The sequence below is a fragment of the Ahaetulla prasina genome, chromosome 2 (assembly GCF_028640845.1).
Source record: "Ahaetulla prasina isolate Xishuangbanna chromosome 2, ASM2864084v1, whole genome shotgun sequence".
In the NCBI taxonomy this organism is placed as follows: Eukaryota; Metazoa; Chordata; class Lepidosauria; order Squamata; family Colubridae; genus Ahaetulla; species Ahaetulla prasina.
The window spans coordinates 161,175,838-161,195,840 of record NC_080540.1 but is presented as its reverse complement, the minus strand read 5'-3'; the positions used below and the strand labels follow the sequence as shown (position 1 = coordinate 161,195,840).

The 20,003-nt window shown below is 41.4% G+C and overlaps 1 protein-coding gene across 1 annotated transcript; it reads right to left on the bottom strand.

The window, feature by feature from the left end:
* Positions 1 to 10,042: 10,042 nt before the first annotated feature.
* LOC131190598 (uncharacterized) lies at positions 10,043 to 13,364 on the bottom strand (the record flags this gene model as incomplete). The annotated part of the gene is made up of 3 exons (XM_058167938.1): positions 13,316 to 13,364; positions 10,906 to 11,573; positions 10,043 to 10,654 (listed from the first exon to the last, which is right to left on the bottom strand). Coding segments are annotated over exons 1-3 (1,329 nt in total), but the record flags the coding sequence as incomplete, so codon positions are not given.
* Between the last annotated feature and the right edge of the window lie 6,639 nt (positions 13,365 to 20,003).

The window sequence follows — 20,003 nt, the reverse complement described above, 5'->3', positions numbered from 1 at the left end:
CAGACCATATGGTTGCAACCATATGTCAATGCTGAAACAGGAGCCAGTTTGCAATTGGTGAATGCAGGGATGTCTCAGCAGGAACCTAGGCCAGTGTTTATAAAAAAAATCCCTTACAGTCTCAAAATCCAGTTCACTGCAGAAGTTTATACTAGGCATTCAGGTCCATTAATGGCTCTCTTATGAGAGAGTGTTGTTAAATCTATCGTGTTAACACTTGAAATGACCAAAGAAACCTGTGTTACAACTTTCTTGTCAGTTTATTGACAGGAAGCAAATGAGGAGCAAGAGTTTCTCCTTTGGAATGTGGATAATGCTCAAAAGAGTAACAAGGAAGCTGTAAAAAAATCAACAGATCAACTACAACATTGTGTTTCTCATGAGAAAATATAGCATCACATGAGGGTGCAGTTATACAAAGACATGGCATTGATAAATCCTTAAGAATACACAAACATATTTGTTTGCTGCGATACAGTTATAAAGAGAATCCCGCTGGGTGCAAATCAAGATCTTTGTAGCTCAGATATCTGCCTCTGGGAAATTTAGATGGTCATATTTGTCCACAGCAACTGGTAATCTTACTATGTCGGCTTTATATCATAAAGTCTCTCTGAGACAACATATATAACAGACAATAATAAAAATTCATACCGGGACATCTAGATTTAAAACTCTCTTTAGTTCTAAGTAACATCCTCTCTGTCACATCCATCTAATAGACTTATGAGTCATATCCATCTAATAGTCTTATGAAAAGTCAAAAGAGGCCAAAATCCATTATGCATGATGCTTTAAGCTTCTTGGATGCATATTTTATCATCTGTACCAAGTTGAGGATTTTACAACCAAAAAAATCACTGTGGCAAGAAATGACGCATAATTTTGTGGAAGCATTGAGATATATGAAAAGAAGTCACAATGCAGTAGAAAGTTTAAAAATGAAGGGGAGGGTGCGTTTAATACCGTTTTATGTTTTCAAAAATGTTCTTCGAACGATGAGATCTATAAAATTATTTGTTACGAAATAAAACATTTCCATAAACTATCAACAGTTACCGTAGGAGATGATGAATCTTAACCACAGTCATTTAAAAATTAATTCTCTGTGGAAAGCTTCCGGTAGAAGCAAGTCTAATAAAAGTCTTTATTATTTTGGACAAATATGGAGAGAAAAATAAAATATAAGGAAAATAAAATGTAATGTTCTGTCAGCAAAATCCCTAAAGCTCGGGGCTACCATAATGAGCGTTGTAGAGACAGATAAGTGTGCAGCTTCCAGATTTTTCAAAGTGTTTTGCTATGAGTCTTGTTTGAAATGTAGATATTTGCCTTCAGATTAGTAAATGTTAAATTGGTGGCCAAGCATAAATTCAATCTGTGATTCTTTCTTGTTCTGATGGCAACCAATAATACCTGATGTGCATTAGAACAATTGTGAAAATCTGTGCTGGACAGGGGAAACAATAGGACAATTTTTAATAAAGTCCAATGAAAAGAATTCGTTTTTTCCAACATTTCTGAGGATCCAGTGACACTTAGTGGTGAGATTCAAGAACTTCTGGGAGTTTGGGATTTTTAGAACTAGGTCATTGTAGAATGAAGCAAGAAGTATAAGAAAATTCCGAAGGTAAATTAACGTGTTACTTCCTGAATAAAAGAAACCCAAAGACAATGCTGGTAATGTTTTAATACTAGTTAGATTAGGCTTTTAGGTCACTCAGAAATACTGTTCAGGCTTCCAAAAGAGATGCCCTATAGCTGGGTTTCTGTCTCTGCTTTTCAAGTACAGGTTCTCCTCCACTTACAACCGTTCATTTAATGACAGTTCAAAGTTACAATGGCAGTGAAAAAAGTGACTTATGACAATTTTTCACAGTTACAACCTTTGTGGCACCCCAGTGATCATGTGATCAAAATTATAGTGCTTGGCGATTGGTTCATACTTATGACCATTGCTGTGTTCCCAAGATCATATGATCACTTTTTGCGACCTTTTGAGAAGCAGAGTCAACGGGGAAGCTATATTCACTTAACAGCCGGGTTATTAACTTATTAACTGCAGTAAGAAAGGTCGTAAAATGGGGCGAAGCTCACTTAACAAATATCTGCATATCTGTAGGGCCTCTGGTGGCTCAACAGACTAATGCAGTCTGTTATTAACAGCAGCTGCTTGCAATTACTGCAGGTTCAAATCCCACCAGGCCCAAGGTTGACTCAGCCTTCCATCCTTTATAAGGTAGGTAAAATGAGGACCCAGATTGTTGGGGGCAATAAGTTGACTTTGCATATAATATACAAATGGATGAAGACTATTGCTTGACATAGTGTAAGCCGCCCTGAGTCTTCGGAGAAGGGCGGGATATAAATGCAAATAAAAAAAAAATCTCACTTAACAACAGAAATTGTGGTCATAAGTTGGGAACTACCTATAGATTACTCAAGGGACTGGCAGCACATTGCTCATGGACAGCAGTCAGCTAATAAACACCTTTCTTGCTGCCTGCTGGTTTCTCCACCTTATTTGATATATATATATATCTATCTATCAAATAAGGTGTATAAATATTGGTGATCAAATAAGTATAAGGTGATCAAATATATATATATATATTATATATATATAATATATATATTAGATCAGGTATAGCAGAAAGCCCACCAAGTCTTTTAATGGAAAGAAAAAGGAGACAGCTAGGAGGTTGCCAAATAAAGCAACAGCTTCTAGCTTCCAATTTATTTCTGAGAATGTCTCTGGATAGCCATTCTTATGAAATAAAAACATGGTGGCTAGTGGTCTTTTGGGAAAGCAACTAACCTAAAGTATTGGTAATAAGCATCCTGGGAAATTAAAGAACATGTCAAGGAACAGCTTTACCAATTTACCTTTGATAAATTGGTACTTTATAATTGGCTATGAGCATCACTTATGGGTCCTTTAGTCCAAAATCCCTTGGAAGCACTAGAAAGCTTAGAATATGGATCATGGTCGAACAGGTGAATATAGTGAATGGATACCGAATGGGAAATTTCCATTGCCAGAAAGAGGGAATAATGTCCTATGTTCTATTGAATATTTCTAGCAGACATCAAGAGCAAGCAGCAGAAATGTCACGGAAGGAGTGGAGGGCGAAAGGAAAAAGAGGTGAAAAAGAAATGAAAAAAAATGTTCTTTGGTCTCTAACATTTCAAAGAGGTTTTCAGTTTTTTTTAAAAAAATGTAACCACAAATATTTAAATTTACATATTAGCATTAAACTTTGAATACTGACATGAAACTGGTTAATGAACATTTGAGGATTTAAGATTTTTAATTGAACTGCGTTCAATTCCCACAGCTTTGGTTTTGAGTGTATTTAATTTTAGACAAAGGTGTAACAAAATGGAAATAACACTGAACTAACTAAAAAAGGTCCCCCTCCCCCCTCTCCTAAACACTATAAAGATTTCATTGGATTTTAAGGATTAAAGTTGTAAGAAACAAAGGTAGAAATAATAGCAGCCTTTTCTTTTCCTGTCCATATACACTTTCCTCCACTTAGTATCTTCCAGATTCGTGGGTTTCCAATTCTATCAGATATGTGGCATGTCCCTATTACTAATTCATACCATATCTTAGCATAACTGAGCCATCACTTTCTTGACCTCATTGCTATTTTTTTGCCACAATGATCGTTCAATAATGTTAAAAGATGCTGTAAGTTACCAGTCTAACACAGCTTAGCTCCTTTATGCGGTACAGGCTATGAACAGGAGTTGAAAACAGACTGGTAGAAGAATAAGCCTTTGCTGCCACCTGGAGTATAAATATGATTGTTTTATGGTTTTTCATATATACTAGTTAACTGTCATCACACTCCACTTGTGCATGCATAACCATGGTACAGATGTGCCCCGATGACATTTTTTTCCTGAATGGTCCTATGACCTTGCTATGACCTTGCCTCCAGTCAATGGCTGAGCTAGCTTTCAGTGGCCCTTATTCATGTTAAACTAGCATTTTCCTCCTTGAGCCCACAACATTTCATGAAGCCAATAAAGGAGAATATTTGTAGCTCAGGGTTGAAATGAGGGGCCCTTGGTGCTCTCTGAGCTTGCTTGTTTTCTTGCAGATGTTTCATTACTGGGTTACTCTTAACTAGGTAACATCTTCAGCACTGATGATGTTACCAAGTTAGGGTAATTAAACATCTGAAAGAAAACAAGCAAGCTCAGAGAACACCGAGGACCCCTCATTTCATGAAGCTTTCAATGAGTATGAAGCAGGAAAGAAGGAGTGCAGACTACTTCTGCACCAGGAAAGCTGGGAGGTGAAGATGTTCCTGTCCATTGAAACCCTCTCAATGTGACTGCTGAAGCATTCCCACCAACACTTAATTAGGAATTGCTCCAAGAGTCCATTCTGGACTCATACAAATTGGCATTTGTACTTCGAAGGCATCATGAACATTTCTATTACCAGATTCCATTCCATTCCATTCCATCCTACTTTCCCTCCAAATCATTCATTGGGTACTCCTTGCTTACCCATCCCACAGCACATTTCCAGAAGCAAGGAGAGCAATAAAACATGTGCAAGATGCTAAACAGACTTGCTTCGCTAACAGAATATGCTCCTATTGTGTATACAAGATTAACCGTGGTTAATTTCTGCAGTAGTTGTTCTGGATGGAATGAACCAATTTAATTGGTTATGGATTGAACTCTTTACATCCCCTGTGCACAATTTTACTTGCTGACTGGAATGAACCTTGGATTCAATTGCAAGATATCCAGGGAGATTTAATGTCCCTGGATATCTATTTAATGTCCTTTTGTCAGAACTGAAGAAGCTTCTTGGACAAGAAGCAAAACGTCTTCAAAGAAAAATCGGAAAGTCCAGTCACCTCTTGAAAAAGCACCTTTGGGGCAACCATGACGGAGAATCGCCATAGACATTTAATGTCGCTCTGTACGCCCAGCCATGTTTTTTTTTTTTAAATGTTTTCAGCTATCTCAAGCTCATATGAGGAGTAGGCTTCATCTCATACTGATCACTGGTCATTAGAAATTACTTTGAATTACTCCATCGTCTCCGTTAGAAAAAGAGGCAGCATTTTCCAGAATCTTTATCCACCCACCTCAAAACACCCACAGACATATCACAGCCAGCAGTAAAACAAACTTGAGTTCCAATGGAAGATAGATGCCAAAGCTGCAAGGAAGCTGACTGGACTTTGCTGGACTGTTTTACCCCCCAAAGAAGTAAAGTTGGGCTCGCTGCCCAGGCTGCGCTCAGTCCGAGTGTGAAGCCAGTCTGTTCCCCCTTCTTTCTTTCCCCAATTCAGTCCTCTCTTCCTTCATAGTGACGCCAGGGGAAAAATTTTTTCCAGAGCCACAATCCCTGGGCGCGTGGGGATGGGGAAGACCGGCAAGGCAGGCCATAAGCCATCCAGAGCCCAGCAGAGGGTAGGCCGCACTCAGCACCCTTTGCCTTTGTAACAATTTCCGATTGGGCTGCCTGAATAAATCCAAAGAGAGAAGCCACTTCCTGGAACATTTTCTACATCCGAAACCACAGAAGAGAGCCTCGTCGCCAGTGGGGAGGGGGGGAGTGATCAAAGCCAGATGGTAGCCTGGGCATGGAGACGACAGGGAGGGGGCCAGGCACACCCGCACAACAAGGGATCTACAGACATAGGAAATGCGGCAGGCAATAATATTTGACACAAGGACAAAGTCCCTATTGGGTAGACACCCACCAAGCTGAAACAGCTACACAGACGTTGCATTAACAGAGATAGAAAAAAAAAGGCAGAGAATTCTCTGACCAAAGGTATCTGCATTATTATACGCAGAATGCATGTGCTACGTTGCAGTCAGTGGGGCAAGTCACACATACTAGGAATTGTGGGCCTTGGGTTTGTAACCTGGCCTTTCCTTCTCTAAGCACACCCATATAATTTTACTTTCCCCCTTTGATGGCTGCACCCCTTCTATTGAGAAAAGCAAATGTGAAATATTTTTATTTAAGAAAAAAACAAAACCAATAGCCCAGCATTCATCGCAATGGTTGTCCCTATATGTTTAAGATTACAGTTTGTAGCTTTCTTGCAGGGCAGAAAGCAAAGCTCAGCAACATCTTTTTAAAAAATTGCTTTTAAAAAACCCACCAAAATCCTGCTGTTTTATCCCAGATATGTAGGAGGTGGGTGTGCTTCTTTACAAAGTGATAAATATACTCAGGGGTGGGCTGCAGGGGGTTCCCAGGGGTTCGGGAGAACCTCTAGCTAAGATTCCGTGCAGTTTGGAGAACTCCCAAATCCCACTCCTGGCTGGCCCTGCCCATTCCACCCTGCCCCTCCCAGGAGTCCCCACATGGTCCATTTTGGATGCAGGTAAGCGCAAGGGGCGCGTGGAGGCTCGGGGAGGGTGAAAAACAGGCCTACCGGAAGTTTGGGAAGGGCGGAAACAGGCCCGTTTTTGGCCTCCAGAGGGCCTCTGGAGCTTGGGGAGGTCATTTTTGCCTTCCCAGAGGCTCGAGGAAAGCCTCAGGGAGCCCGGGGAGGGCAAAAATGCCCCCCCTGCCATGGTGCAGGAGGCCGACTAGGCCACGCCCACCACGGCCACGGCCACCCAGCAACCGGGCAGAGAACCCCTCGCTAAAATTTTTGAAGCCCACCCCTGAATATACTCGATATCTGCTTAGAGGCACTCTTTAGTCATTTTTCAAACAAATATCTTTCTAGCCAGGAGTGACCCTTTGTTTTGTCATTTGAGCAAAAAGTCAAAAGATTTGGAGCAAAAATCTCTTGTTTCAAAAAGCATCTCTGTGCATTTGAATAGAGGCAGGGTACAAATGAAAGGAAGAGAGTAATTTGATTCACATAACATATTGAAAACTGACATGCTGTTTTTTATTTCCAGCACAGTGAGTTGTATGAAGCTAATTGCCTGTAGTTGATTTAATAATGGTTAAAAGTCAGAGCATAGGACAATACAGGTAGTCCTCATTTAGCAACCATAATTGGGAAAATTGGGACTGGCAACTCGGTCATTAAGAGAAGCAACTGCTAAGTGAAACCGCTGTTGTGCTTTTTTTTTATTTTGTAACAACAGTATATATAAGCATAAGCATGAAACAACCATACAACATATAAGCATGTATATAAATAAAGGAAACAATAGGACAGGAACGGTAGGCACTTTTGTGCTCTTATGCACGCCCCTTATAGTCCTCTTAGGAATGGGGTGAGGTCAATAGTAGACAGTTTTTGGTTAAAGCTTTGGGGAATTTGAGAAGAGACCACAGAGTCAGGTAGTGTGTTCCAAGCGTTAACAACTCTGTTACAAAAGTCATATTTTCTGCAATCAAGATTGAAGCGGTTAACATTAAGTTTGAATCTATTGTTTGCCCTTGTATTATTGCGATTGAAGCTGAAGTAGTCTTTAACAGGAAGGACATTGCAATAGATGATTTTGTGTGTTAAACACAGGTCTTGTCGGAGTCGGCGGAGTTCTAAATTTTCTAATCCCAGGATTTCAAATCTGGTGGTATAAGGTATGTTGTTGTTTTCAGAGGAGCGGAGAACTCTTCTTGTAAAATATTTCTGGACACATTCAATTGTATTAATGTCAGAGATGTGGTATGTGTTCCAGACAGGTGAGCTGTATTCAAGAATAGGTCTAGCAAATGTTTTGTATGCTCTGGTTAGTAGTGTAGAGTTTTTGGAAAAGAAGCTACGCAAAATTAGGTTTACAACTCTTAGAGCCTTTTTTGCTATGTAATTGCAGTGGGCTTTGGCACTTAGATCATTTGATATGAAAACTCCAAGGTCTTTAACAGGGTCGGGGTCATCTGTAAGGTAATGTCCATCAAGCTTATACTTAGTGTTTGGGTTCTTTTTTCCAATATGTAAGACTGAGCATTTGCTGGTTGAGATTTGGAGTTGCCAAGTTTTAGAGACCAATCGGATACAAAGTCAAGACCAATCGGATACCCTTTTTGAAGGGTAGTAGTATTATTGGTGGTGTTAAATAGTTTGACATTGTCAAATTTTACTTCAGCTTTCCTTTGTTTTACAGATCTGTTAGAGGCATAAATGTGAGGATTGGTCATAAAGTTACTTTTTTATCACTTTTGTAACTGTGAATCTTCCGTTTGAGCCTAATTTCCTGCCACTTTATAAGTTGCATGCAGAGATCAAATATTTAGACTTCAGAAGGATCTTCATCAAACAATATCTTACACATATGGAGGGATATTCTCTCTCAGATAAAATGATTGATATAGATTAATCAGACAGAGAGTAAAATCATTCTCTGTGGAACTGCTGTCATGAAATTTAGGAATTTGTATCTGACGCCTGATAAAAGGTGTGGAAATGCAGGTTTAATATTTTAATATATGGAGTGTAGCTGCATCCATAGGTTGAGTCAAAGCAGGCAAGATGGTGGCAGCAGCAGTGTGAGTCAAGCTCTCCCCTTTTGTATGTGCATCACTGTCACATTCATGTACAAAGAGTCAGGGCTTTACTAAGGGTGCTTAATCCCAGCCACCATAGCCACCACTGATGTGGTGACCAAAATAAATGCAAAAATAAAAATTGTTATTTGATATGACTTAGTTGGTCAACACAAACAGTTATACTGTTATAGTTATAGATAGCTCTATATAGTTATAGATAGCTCCGGAGTAGGAATTTGTCTCCCAAAAGCCGCATGCAGATCGTGAACATCTGCACTTCGGACTGTGTTAAGCCCATCTGTTTATCCAGCCACTGCAGACTTGAAATCTGTTCTAGACTTGAAGGTAGAATCTTAAATTGCCACTTGAGATAATGCAGTCCTTGTGGGCGGGGTGTGTGTGTGTGTGTGTGTGTGTGTGTGTGTGTAAGAATGGTATTCCTAGATCTGCAGGGTTGCTTTTTCCTTTTGCTTATCTACTTGTTTTGAAAAGTTCAATCTCCATGTCAGGCATATAAGAATTATGGCTGATAAATAAGCAAGGAATATTGAATACCTTATTAACAAGGTACAATGCTGCACAATATCTTAATATGGGAAATTCCCACCTATGCTGCAAGTTATAGTTATGGCCTGATTTTTCAACGACGCTGAATTCACATATTCCATTCTGAGGCCAATGGCTGATGTCCACTTGGATTTCTTCCCAAGTCCCATGTTTGACTTTGGGTAAAAATTGTTTCCAATTATTAAGCAGTGTCATAGCCCCAAGTCTATGGGATTCACATTAAATCATCTTTATTTCCTAAAGAAACCCTAGTCTCTTTGCTCTGAACACTGCCTGATGTCAAACGAAGCTTAGATTTTAATTTGTTGCTGTCAAAAATAAAGCCTATCCAGCTCCTGAACTATTATTCAGCTTTAAGAGATGAGATGAGAAATAGCTCATAAGAAACTGCAGAGACCCTTGTCTTGTGAAGAAAACTTCCCTTGGGCCAACAGGGAAGACCTAATCAACTGGTTATTTTTTCCTGTCCTTGGAAGAGCTTGTAGATCAGGGTTTTTTTTTTCTTACTTACTTTGAATTGAGCATGGTTTTTTTTTACTGCCTCTACTTTGGTCACAGAAGCTAAATGGATGATTTTAGCAGGTAATAAAACTTATCTCCAAAGCCTATTTAGATTGAACTGTCCTTAAAAGCTTGAAAGCAAGCCAAACTGGTTTTTGGCAGTCTGAAGCAATCAGCTCTGCTCTCTGTCAGGTGTAGATGTGCACAGAGCAGCATTCACACAATACACTTAATCTAACTTGGTGGCACATACTGTATTTATTTATTTTATTTTATTTATTTATTTATTAAATTTTTATACCGCCCTTCTCCCGAAGGACTCAGGGCGGTGTACAGCCAAAAATAAAAACACAGAAATGTACAATTAAAACGACAATTTAAAACCGAGCATATTTAGAAAAAATGGCCACATTTAAAAGTTTAAAATTTAAAATTATAAACCATATAATAATAAACCCCAGTTAAAATTTTAAAATATTAAAAATATTAAAAATATTAAAAATATTATAAATATTAATATTATGCCAGTCCCGCTTGAATAAATAAATGCGTTTTCAGCTCACGGCGAAAGGTCCGAAGATCAGGCACTTGACGTAGTCCAGGAGGAAGTTCGTTCCAGAGCGTAGGAGCTCCCACAGAGAAGGCCCTTCCCCTGGGGGCCGCCAGCCGACATTGTTTGGCGGACGGCACCCTGAGAAGACCCTCTCTGTGAGAGCGTACGGGTCGGTGGGAGGCATGCGGTAACAGCAGGCGGTCCCGTAAGTACCCGGGCCCTAAGCCATGGAGCGCTTTGAAGGTGGTGACCAAAATCTTAAAGCGCACCCGAAAGACCACAGGAAGCCAGTGCAAGCCGCGCAGGATTGGTGTTACATGGGAGCAACGAGTTGCTCCCACTATTACCCGCGCAGCTGCATTCTGGACTAGCTGCAGCCTCCGGGTGCACTTCAAGGGCAGCCCCATGTAGAGAGCATTGCAATAATCCAAACGGGAAGTGACAAGAGCGTGAGTGACCGTGCATAAGGCATCCCGGTCAAGGAAGGGGCGCAACTGGCGGACCAAGCGTACTTGGTAAAAAGCCCTCCTGGAGACGGCCGCCAAATGATCATCAAACGACAGCCGCCCATCCAGGAGGACGCCCAAGTTGCGCACCCTTTCCATTGGGGCCAATAACTCGCCCCCGACAGCCAGCTGCGGCTGCAGCTGGCTGGACCGGGGGGCCCGCATTCACAGCCCCTCCGTCTTGGAGGATTGAGCTTGAGTCTGTTTCTCCCCATCCAGACCCGTACGGCTTCCAGACACCGGGACAGCACTTCGACAGCTTCATTGGGGTGGTTCGGGGTGGAAAAGTACAGCTGCGTATCATCAGCGTACAGGTGGTAACTCACCCCGAAACCACTGATGACCTCACCCAACGGCTTCATATAGATGTTGAACAGGAGAGGCGAGAGAATCGACCCCTGCGGCACCCCACAAGTGAGGCGCCTCGCGGTCGATCTCTGCCCCCCTGTCAACACCGTCTGCGACCGGTCAGAGAGATAGGAGGAGAACCACCGATAAACGGTGCCTCCCACTCCCAACCCCTCCAACCGGTGCAGCAGGATACCATGGTCGATGGTATCAAAAGCCGCTGAGAGATCTAATAGGACCAGGGCAGAGGAACAACCCCTATCCCTGGCCCTCCAGAGGTCATCCACCAACGCGACCAAAGCTGTCTCTGTACTATGACCGGGCCGGAAACCGGACTGGAACGGGTCTAGATAGACGGCTTCATCCAGGTACTGGGGAAGCTGCCATGCAACCACACTCTCTACAACCTTCGCCACAAAGCGAAGGTTGGAGACTGGACGGTAATTCCCCAAAATAGCTGGATCCAGGGAAGGCTTCTTGAGGAGGGGTCTCACCACCGCCTCTTTCAAGGCGGCGGGGAAAACCCCTTCCACCAAAGAAGCATTTATAATTCCCTGGAGCCAGCCTCGTGTCACCTCCCGAGTAGCCAGTACTAACCAGGAGGGACACGGGTCCAGTAAACATGTGGTCGCATGTAACCGCCCCAGCAACCTGTCCACGTCCTCGAGAGCCACAGAATCAAACTCATCCCAAATAACCTCAACAAGACGAGGCTCCATCATCCCGCTTGGATCATCACAATTTCGGTCCAGACCATCCCGGAGCTGAACGATTTTATCGTATAGATAACCGTTAAACTCCTCGGCTCGTCCCTGTAAGGGGTCATCCCGTCCCTCCTGATGAAGGAGGGAACGGACCACCCGAAACAGGGCGGCCGGGCGGTTATCTGCCGATGCAATGAGGGTGGAAACGTAAGAACGTTTCGCCTCCCTCATTGCCACTAGATAGGTCCTGGTAAAAGACCTCACTAGTGTCCGATCAGCCTCGGAACGGCTAGACCTCCAGGTGCTCTCCAGGCGTCTTCTCCGGCGTTTCATCTCCCTCAGCTCCTCGGAGAACCAAGGAGCCAATTGAGACCTACGCCGGGTCAGAGGCCGCAAAGGCACGACACGGTCCAAAGCCCCAGCCGCGGCCCGTTCCCAGGCCGCAACCAGTTCTTCAGTCGTGCCGTGGGCAAGATCCTCAGGGAACGGCCCAAGCTCCGTCTGGAACCTCTCAGGGTCCATCAGGCGCCTGGGACGGAACCAACGAATTGGCTCCGTCTCCCTGCGATGGTGAGTGGCGGTCCGAAAGTCTAGGCGAAGGAGAAAATGATCTGACCATGACACCGGTTCCGTCACTAAATCTCCTAATTCCAGATCATTAAGCCACTGTCCAGAGATAAAAATCAAGTCTAGTGTGCCTCCCCCAGTGTGTGTAGGGCCATCATTTACTTGAACCAGGTCCAAGGCCGTCATGGAAGCCTGGAACTCCTGGACCACCGTTGATGACAAGCCGGCCGATGGCAAGTTGAAATCCCCCATGACCAAAAGCCTGGGGATCTCAACCGCCATCCCGGCAAGCACCTCTAGTAGTTCAGGCAGGGCTGTAGTCACGCAGCAAGGAGCCAGGTACGTGATCAACAGACCCATCTGATTCCTATGGCCCCACTTCACAAGGAGGGATTCACAACCAGCTATCTGAGGCACAGTGGACTCCCTCGGCTCTAGGCTCTCTTTAATCACAACCGCCACCCCTCCACCCCTACCTTGGGCCCTCGGCTGATGGAATGCACGGAAACCCGGAGGGCACAGTTCAACCAGGGGTACACCCCCTTCTGTGCCCAACCAGGTCTCCGTAATGCCCGCAAAGTCCGCGGACTCCCTCTGAATCAGATCACAAATCAAGGGAGCCTTATTAACCACGGACCGGGCATTGTAGCTATCATGTCAGCCAAATCCAGACTATGGGTCAAAGTGTGGGTAAGGTAGAGTATTGTATCTTAATCATAGTGTACAGCTGAAGTTTCATTATTTCCTGTACCTTTGGCTCCTTATATATAATCAATATCCTCCCCCTTTTTCTTTCTTTCTTTTTTAATTAAAAAAATATTTTTTAAAAATATAAACATTCCACCTTCTCTTAAACAGTGTATTGTCTGGGTACAAATATCTCTGTGCAATAACCATCAAAACCATCCTCCCCCTTTCCAGACAGAAAGATTGGACCCTAAAACGATAAAGCAGATTATATCCCAATCATATTTCACCACTGTGAACATTAGGATAACTATACTGGCATTAGATTTGCTGCCCCTATTGCCGATCCCTATCCTGTCTCAGTTACTTCAGTTGTGATGTGGAATCTAGCCGATCCTTTAGATCTCAAGATTACAGTAGGGAACATTCAATTTACCCAATACAATATACATGTACCCAACTCCAAAGCCTTCTGCAACAGGCATATTGTGAGAGCATTTCTAAAAGCCAACAGGGTTGACCCAAAAGCAGATCTCAGGAACAATATTTTTCCAAAAAAGGAAATAGTTGGCAATAGTTGGAGTTTCAGGGGAGATATGGCAAACTAAAGACGGAGAAAATAGAACCAATCACCATGGCACAAACCAAGGAACCAGTGAGCAAACCGATTTCTTGGAACCTCTCCTGATAAGGAGAGGATGGGAGATCATTCACATGTGCTTCAGACAGCTGCTCCATGCAAGCAGACCACCAGACAGCGATTTTCTGCAGGTTTTTGAGTGCTGGGAGACCTTCTTGCTCACAATCCTGGCAGAGCCCTTTAAAGCAGGGGTCTCCAAATTTGGCAACTTTGCTGGCTGAGGCTTTCTGGGAGTTGAAGCCCGCCAGGCTTAAAGTTACCAAGGTTGGAGACCCCTGCTTTAAAGGACACTAAGTTGTCCTGATGGTTCACCAGCAACTGGGACTGCCATATTCAGAGGCAAGGTAGCCTGATGTGTAGGGTTGTACTGCTTCTCTAGGCCACTTGGGAAAGAGGATTCATATGGAGAGAGGAGATTTCTCAAATTCATGAAGGGTAATCACCTGGGTGATTAAAAACCTTTACTTAATCCATTTTGTTACTCTTGATAGTACAAGTATACACTTTTGGTCCCCTACCAAAGGTAAAACCTTTTGTTTTCTGGTGGTTGCCAACAGTTCCTGGTCTTCACAATAGTATATGGATTCTTTTAAAACTCTTGGTCAAAAATACGATGCAGCATAAGAGGATGATCATATTGTCACCCCAAAAACTGTCACCTGAGTCAAGGTTGACTCAGCCTTCCATCCTTTATAAGGTAGGTAAAATGAGGACCCAGATTGTTGGGGGGGCAATAAGTTGACTTTGTAAATATACAAATAGAATGAGACTATTGCCTTATACACTGTAAGCCGCCCTGAGTCTTCGGAGAAGGGCGGGATATAAATGTAAATAAATAAAAAAAAAAGATCAGGAGATAATCAAATATCTTGGATTGAGTTTGGAAATGAATTAAGAGTCTGAAATTTGTATGAAAGCAGTATTATATGGGCCAGAGGTGGAGAAAATGTGGCCCTTCAGATATTCCTGGATTATAGTTTAGGATCCTTTATTATTGATCATGCTGACTGAAATAGTTGGGAATAGAGAATATATTCCCTCAGTGGAAATACTGGGAAGAACAGGATTATCCAACCTGTTCCCTTCTAGAAGTGTAATTCATCAAATGCAGTGGGCCACTGAAAGTTCTAGAATGAAAGCTATCCATTGGAAGTATCAAATGGTGGAAAGATTGTCCACTTAGTCTAGTAAGATTGTTGGACCAGGCCTGGAAAGATCCAATTTTGAATCTTGTGCCATCATGAAACTTACTGAATAGCTTGGGCTACTAACTCTTCGCTTCTTGCTCTAAGCTGCAATATAGTTTGGTTTTTGCTTATTGTGTATTGAAACCCAGCCATGGTAAGTTGTAAATTATTGTGGTCTGTTAACCATGTCAGTGGAAGATTCAGGTAATTCTTTGTAAGTGGAGATCATTTTTTAAAAAACTATTTTATTTGGGCAATGAAGGCCATAGCACTGATACAGTAAACTTTCCAAAAGAAGAATTTGGGGGACCTTTATTCTCTATTATTCTCTATTTGAGTTTTTTTTTTAATGTTAAAAAGGTACAGTCTAATAGAGGCTTAATGCACTTATTTTACTGTTACAGTTTATTATAATTTGACAGTTTTTCACTGAATTCTAGAGGTTTCCGTTTCAGGAGTTCCACAGGTTTACGGCCCAGTGCACTATGTGAAACCAACCTACTGGAGATTGCGTAACAATAATTAAGCAAATTATAGCATAACATAAAATATGCTAAGCCATATTTAATCCATCCATCTGTGCTTTTTTGGATCATTCTGTGGTTCAAATGGAGGAGGGGAAACAACATATACTGACTGAGTTTCTTGAAGGCAGATATAAATGTTTTTTTTTTAAATGAAAGTTACATATTCATAGTTTCTAATCAGAGATGAGGTTAAAGACTATATTTGTCAATTACAATTAGAATGGCTACTTTCATACCACCAAATTCCCAGAGGAAACAGTTTGTCTGGGAGAAACGAGGGAACAAAATATATAGATGTGTAGGAAATGTGCAATTATGTCTCTGGACGTACCTAAAAAGGAGGATGTAAATTTAGATGCACTGTGATTTAACTAGAAAGCAATTTTAACTAGATTTAAACTAGAAAGAATCCATACACTGTGATTTAACTAGAAAGCAATAATAGAGAGCAAGACGGGAACCTGCGATCCCAGTGCAAATTATTGATGAACTATCTCAAAGAGGCCTTGTTATCTCTTGCAGGGATTCTTCAGGTTTCAACCAGACTTGGATCAAAGGGCCATTGAATAGAAGACTCCTTCAAATAGAAGATTCTCCTTTGTATTTTAGAACAGAGGGCAACCCTCATAAATTTTGCTGCCCAAGGAAATATAATCATCTCTGTGAGATCTATTCTACACCACAAATCTACTCTTGCCGGAAAATTTATTTTAGCATTACTTGATTTTTAAGATTCCATCCAGAACTTTCGTCTCTTCTTACCTCCACTTCAGGGTAACATAGAATAAGAAGGTTGGAAGGGACCTTGGAGGGCTTCTAGTCCAACCCCCTGCTCAAGCAGGAGATCTTATACCATTCCAGACAAATAGTTGTCCAGAACACACACTTTCAACCCCATCTTGTAGCTTAAAGAGATATTAAACAACCATCCTCTCCCCTCCTGTCTCCAAAGCTGCGATATTTCTAGGAATGCTGAATTTTTGCACACATGTTCTTTTCTGGAACCTTTTCCTGAGGAGAGGCCCAGCTGTCAATAACAGGAGTTTATAGAATTAGTTCATTGTCAGAAATGGTGGAACATTGCCAAAGAAATAATATCTGGAAGAAAAGTTGCTAACATAGGATTAATTTGCTGGAATGGGGCACGCGCTGGAGTCCCGGCCTGTCAGCATGTGGCTTATAATTGCAGGCTTCACTCTTATTTTGACATCAGCCCTTTTATTAGCATAACTATTCAGACTCCTCTGCTAACCTGTTGTGTACAATACAAGCATGCCCCGACTGACAGGCTGTGGGTAAGGCAGCTTTGCATACAAAAGGCGTCAAATTTTTGATTGCTGGCATGATGATCATAAATAAATAAAATTGTATGAAGGAAGTCAAATCATTTTCTTTGTCTGGTGTTCTGTAGGATCTATGCATCTGGGAAGTTATATATGAAATAAAGTAAAGTCTTTATGCCCATTTTCCAACTCTGCAAATATGTTAAGGGACAAACTAGGCTCAACAATATTTCCTTTTTACAATCATCGTGACAAAATTAGCCTCTTTGAGGCTATAATCCTATCTGAGAGATTTCCTCCAAGCCAGATAGAAGTTCCAGGAGAGTAAAGGATTCTTTAAAAAAATTCTTCCCTACCTATTCTTATTTTAGTCATTACTGTATATTTATAGCAGTGATTTGTACTTCACTTTATTCATTCTGTAGTTCTCCCTGCATCCCTTTTACCCTCACACAAACCATGAGAAGATGAAGCTAAAAGACAGTTACAGCTTATCTTGCATTAAGGCACGATAAATTCTTTTAAATGGCAATGGGCATACACTGATGGAATAAATGATGCCTCCAGTGATTGCCTGATACGGATTTAAGAATCATCTACAAATGCATGGAAACAGTGAGTGCCTCAAAGTATTCCCACTTGCAAAGTTTTCAGCAAGAAGGATTTCAAATACCTATTGGTGCTGTGGCCCACCAGTGGCCAGCAAAGCTGGCAGCAGAGTCAGACAGTGTGGAGGTCGGGGAGGAACATGGGCCGGTCCTGGGAGCTGGGAAAAGCTCAGACGAGGGCTCTGTGTCAGAGGCAGAGAGGGAGATAGACAGCAGTGAGGCAGAGGAACAGCTTGAGCCTGTTCCCAGTGTGCGAATACGCAGAGCGGCCTGAAGACAAGAACACCTCAGAAAGCAGGGCTGACTTGGGAGTAAAGCCACACCTTGGAGATGATTGGCCCCTCCCATAGGAAACAAAAGAGGAGCGAAAGGGGAGGGGGCTTTTGCAGGAAACAATTCGTTTGTTCAGTATTTTCAAGAGTGGAAAGTTCTGTTTATGACTTTAAGAGACTCTGTGCCAAGTTTTGCCTTACTCTGCATTTAGAAACAAGTTACGTGGCAGTTTGCCAAACAAGATAAGGTGTGTTGAGTAATATTCCTTTGAAAAACTGTTTGGACAAACCTTGCTGACTGTGAATGAAAGTAATCCACAGTCATGTAATAAAAGAGATTTTGCCGGGACCAATTCCTGCTTCCTGCTTTTTAAGGGAGCCCTAGGTCAGAACAATTGGAGTGAATTAAATCCCACGTCATGAATAAAGGTAACAATTAAATGTCTCTTTATACTCTTATGCAAAATGCATTATCACTGTAATTATTTTCAGTTTCACAGAGCACAATTTACAACAAGACACAATGTTCCGGTCTTTTGCAAAAGGCAAGTGGACTTTGTTTTTCCTTCAAGACATTTAGCTTCTCATCCAAGAGAACTGAAGAAGTTTCTTGGATGCTTGAAACATCTTCAAGGACAAAAAAAAGTCCAGTTGTCTCTTGAAAAAGCACCTTTGGGACAACCATGACCTGGGTGACTGAGAATCTTCATAGACAAAAGATACAATAAAATCTCTACAGCAAAGTAATAAAAGCTCCTAAAATACACCAAAATGAAACACCAAATGCAGAACACAAATTACAAATACCCTCAATCAGTGCAAAGGTACCGAAAACATCTATTGTACATTGGTATCATCTGAGTTCCCGCAGATACTGGGTCTGAATTTTTAATGGTTTGGGGATAGATCAGAGGTTCCCAATCTTTTTCGGTTTGCGGCTCCCATAACACTTCGGATTTTTTCCGCGGCTCCCTTAATAGGTACATCCGATTTTTTTTTAAATTTTTGTCTTTTTAAGGATTTGGAAATCTACTTTTTAGATCGTTAAGGTTAGGTTAATTGAAAAATAAATTAAATACGAGCTTTAAATTCACAATTTATTGAACATCGTTTAATGATTTAAAATTATTAATGGGATGGATGGGCTTGTTGTTCGCTGCACAACTTCTCAAATCTTGGAATAAAATTGGAAATAGCGACTCTCATTTCTTGCTCGACGTTAATTTTTGAGCGATATTTACTTTTTATTACCGCGACTGCCGAAAACCCAGCTTCGCACAAATAGGACGTTGCAAAAGGAATTAATATTCTTAGGGCTTTGCAACTAAGCAGTGGGTATTCCTCTTTTACTGATATCCAAAAATCAGAAAGTTCCATGCTAACAAATTTTAACTTCAATGTTGTGTTGCAAGACAACTCAATAAGAGATTCTTCTTCTGTAGAGGTAAATTCTGATGGAGCTTTGGCTCTAAATGGGTCTTGAATCCAAGTAAATTTTTCAATGTTATCTGCTTCAAAGTATTTTCAACCATTTGATAAGCTGAGATAAATGATCTTCAAAAGAGATTTTAAATTGCAAGACAAACTGATTTCATTGGAGGTTAAAACTGGTGCAACAAGGAAAGCAATCATTAAGATCATCTTCATTAATTTTTAGTTTCCATAGCTGTAATTTTTTTCTGAAAGCTGAAATCTTTTCTGTTAACTTTAAAATGTGCATATTGCCTCCTTGTAAAGAGAGATTCAACACATTCAACTTTTCAAAGATATCACATAGGTATGCGAGTTTAATCAAAAAGTCTGTTTCTACAAAGTGTTTGGCATACTCATGTTTTTCTTCTTCAAGGAAAGTGTATATTTCTTGCCGTAATTGGAACGTACGAGACAATACACCCCCGCGAGAAAGCCATCGTGAGTGGCAGTAGTACAACAAAGATGTGTATTCACCTCCCATATCTTCACACATTCTTTTAAAAAATCTTGCTTTTAGTGGCCGTGTTTTTATATAGTTTACTATATTTACCACACGTTCTAAAACTATATTTAGTGGAGGACTTATATACTTTGATGCAAGTGCTTCTTTGTGAATGATGCAATGGGTCCAAACTGAATCTGGAGCTTTGTTTCGAATAAGCGCCTGCAATCCTCCATAAGAGCCGGACATCGCACCACCACCGCCAGTACAGACGCCAACGCACTTTGTCCAGTCTAAATTATTTTCAACCATAAATATATTCAGGATCTCGAACAAATCCTGAGCCTTTGTACTTCCAGTAATACTTTTACAAAAGAGAAGGTCCTCAACGATTGAATTACCATCTAAGAACCGTACGTAACAAATCAAGTGTGCGTCCTTATTATTGTCTGTGGCCTCATCGAGTTGCAGTCCATATTCACTTCCTTTTAATTTTTCAATTAATTGTGCATTGAGATCCTCCCCCATGTGCTGAATTCTGCGACTGATTGTATTGTTAGACAAAGGGACATTTGAAAGTAGTTTCCCCGCCGACTCACCAATCATAATGTTCACTAAATCTACAGCAGCCGGTAGAATGAGTTGCTCAGCAATAGTATGGGGCTTTTTACACTTAGCAACTCTATATGCAA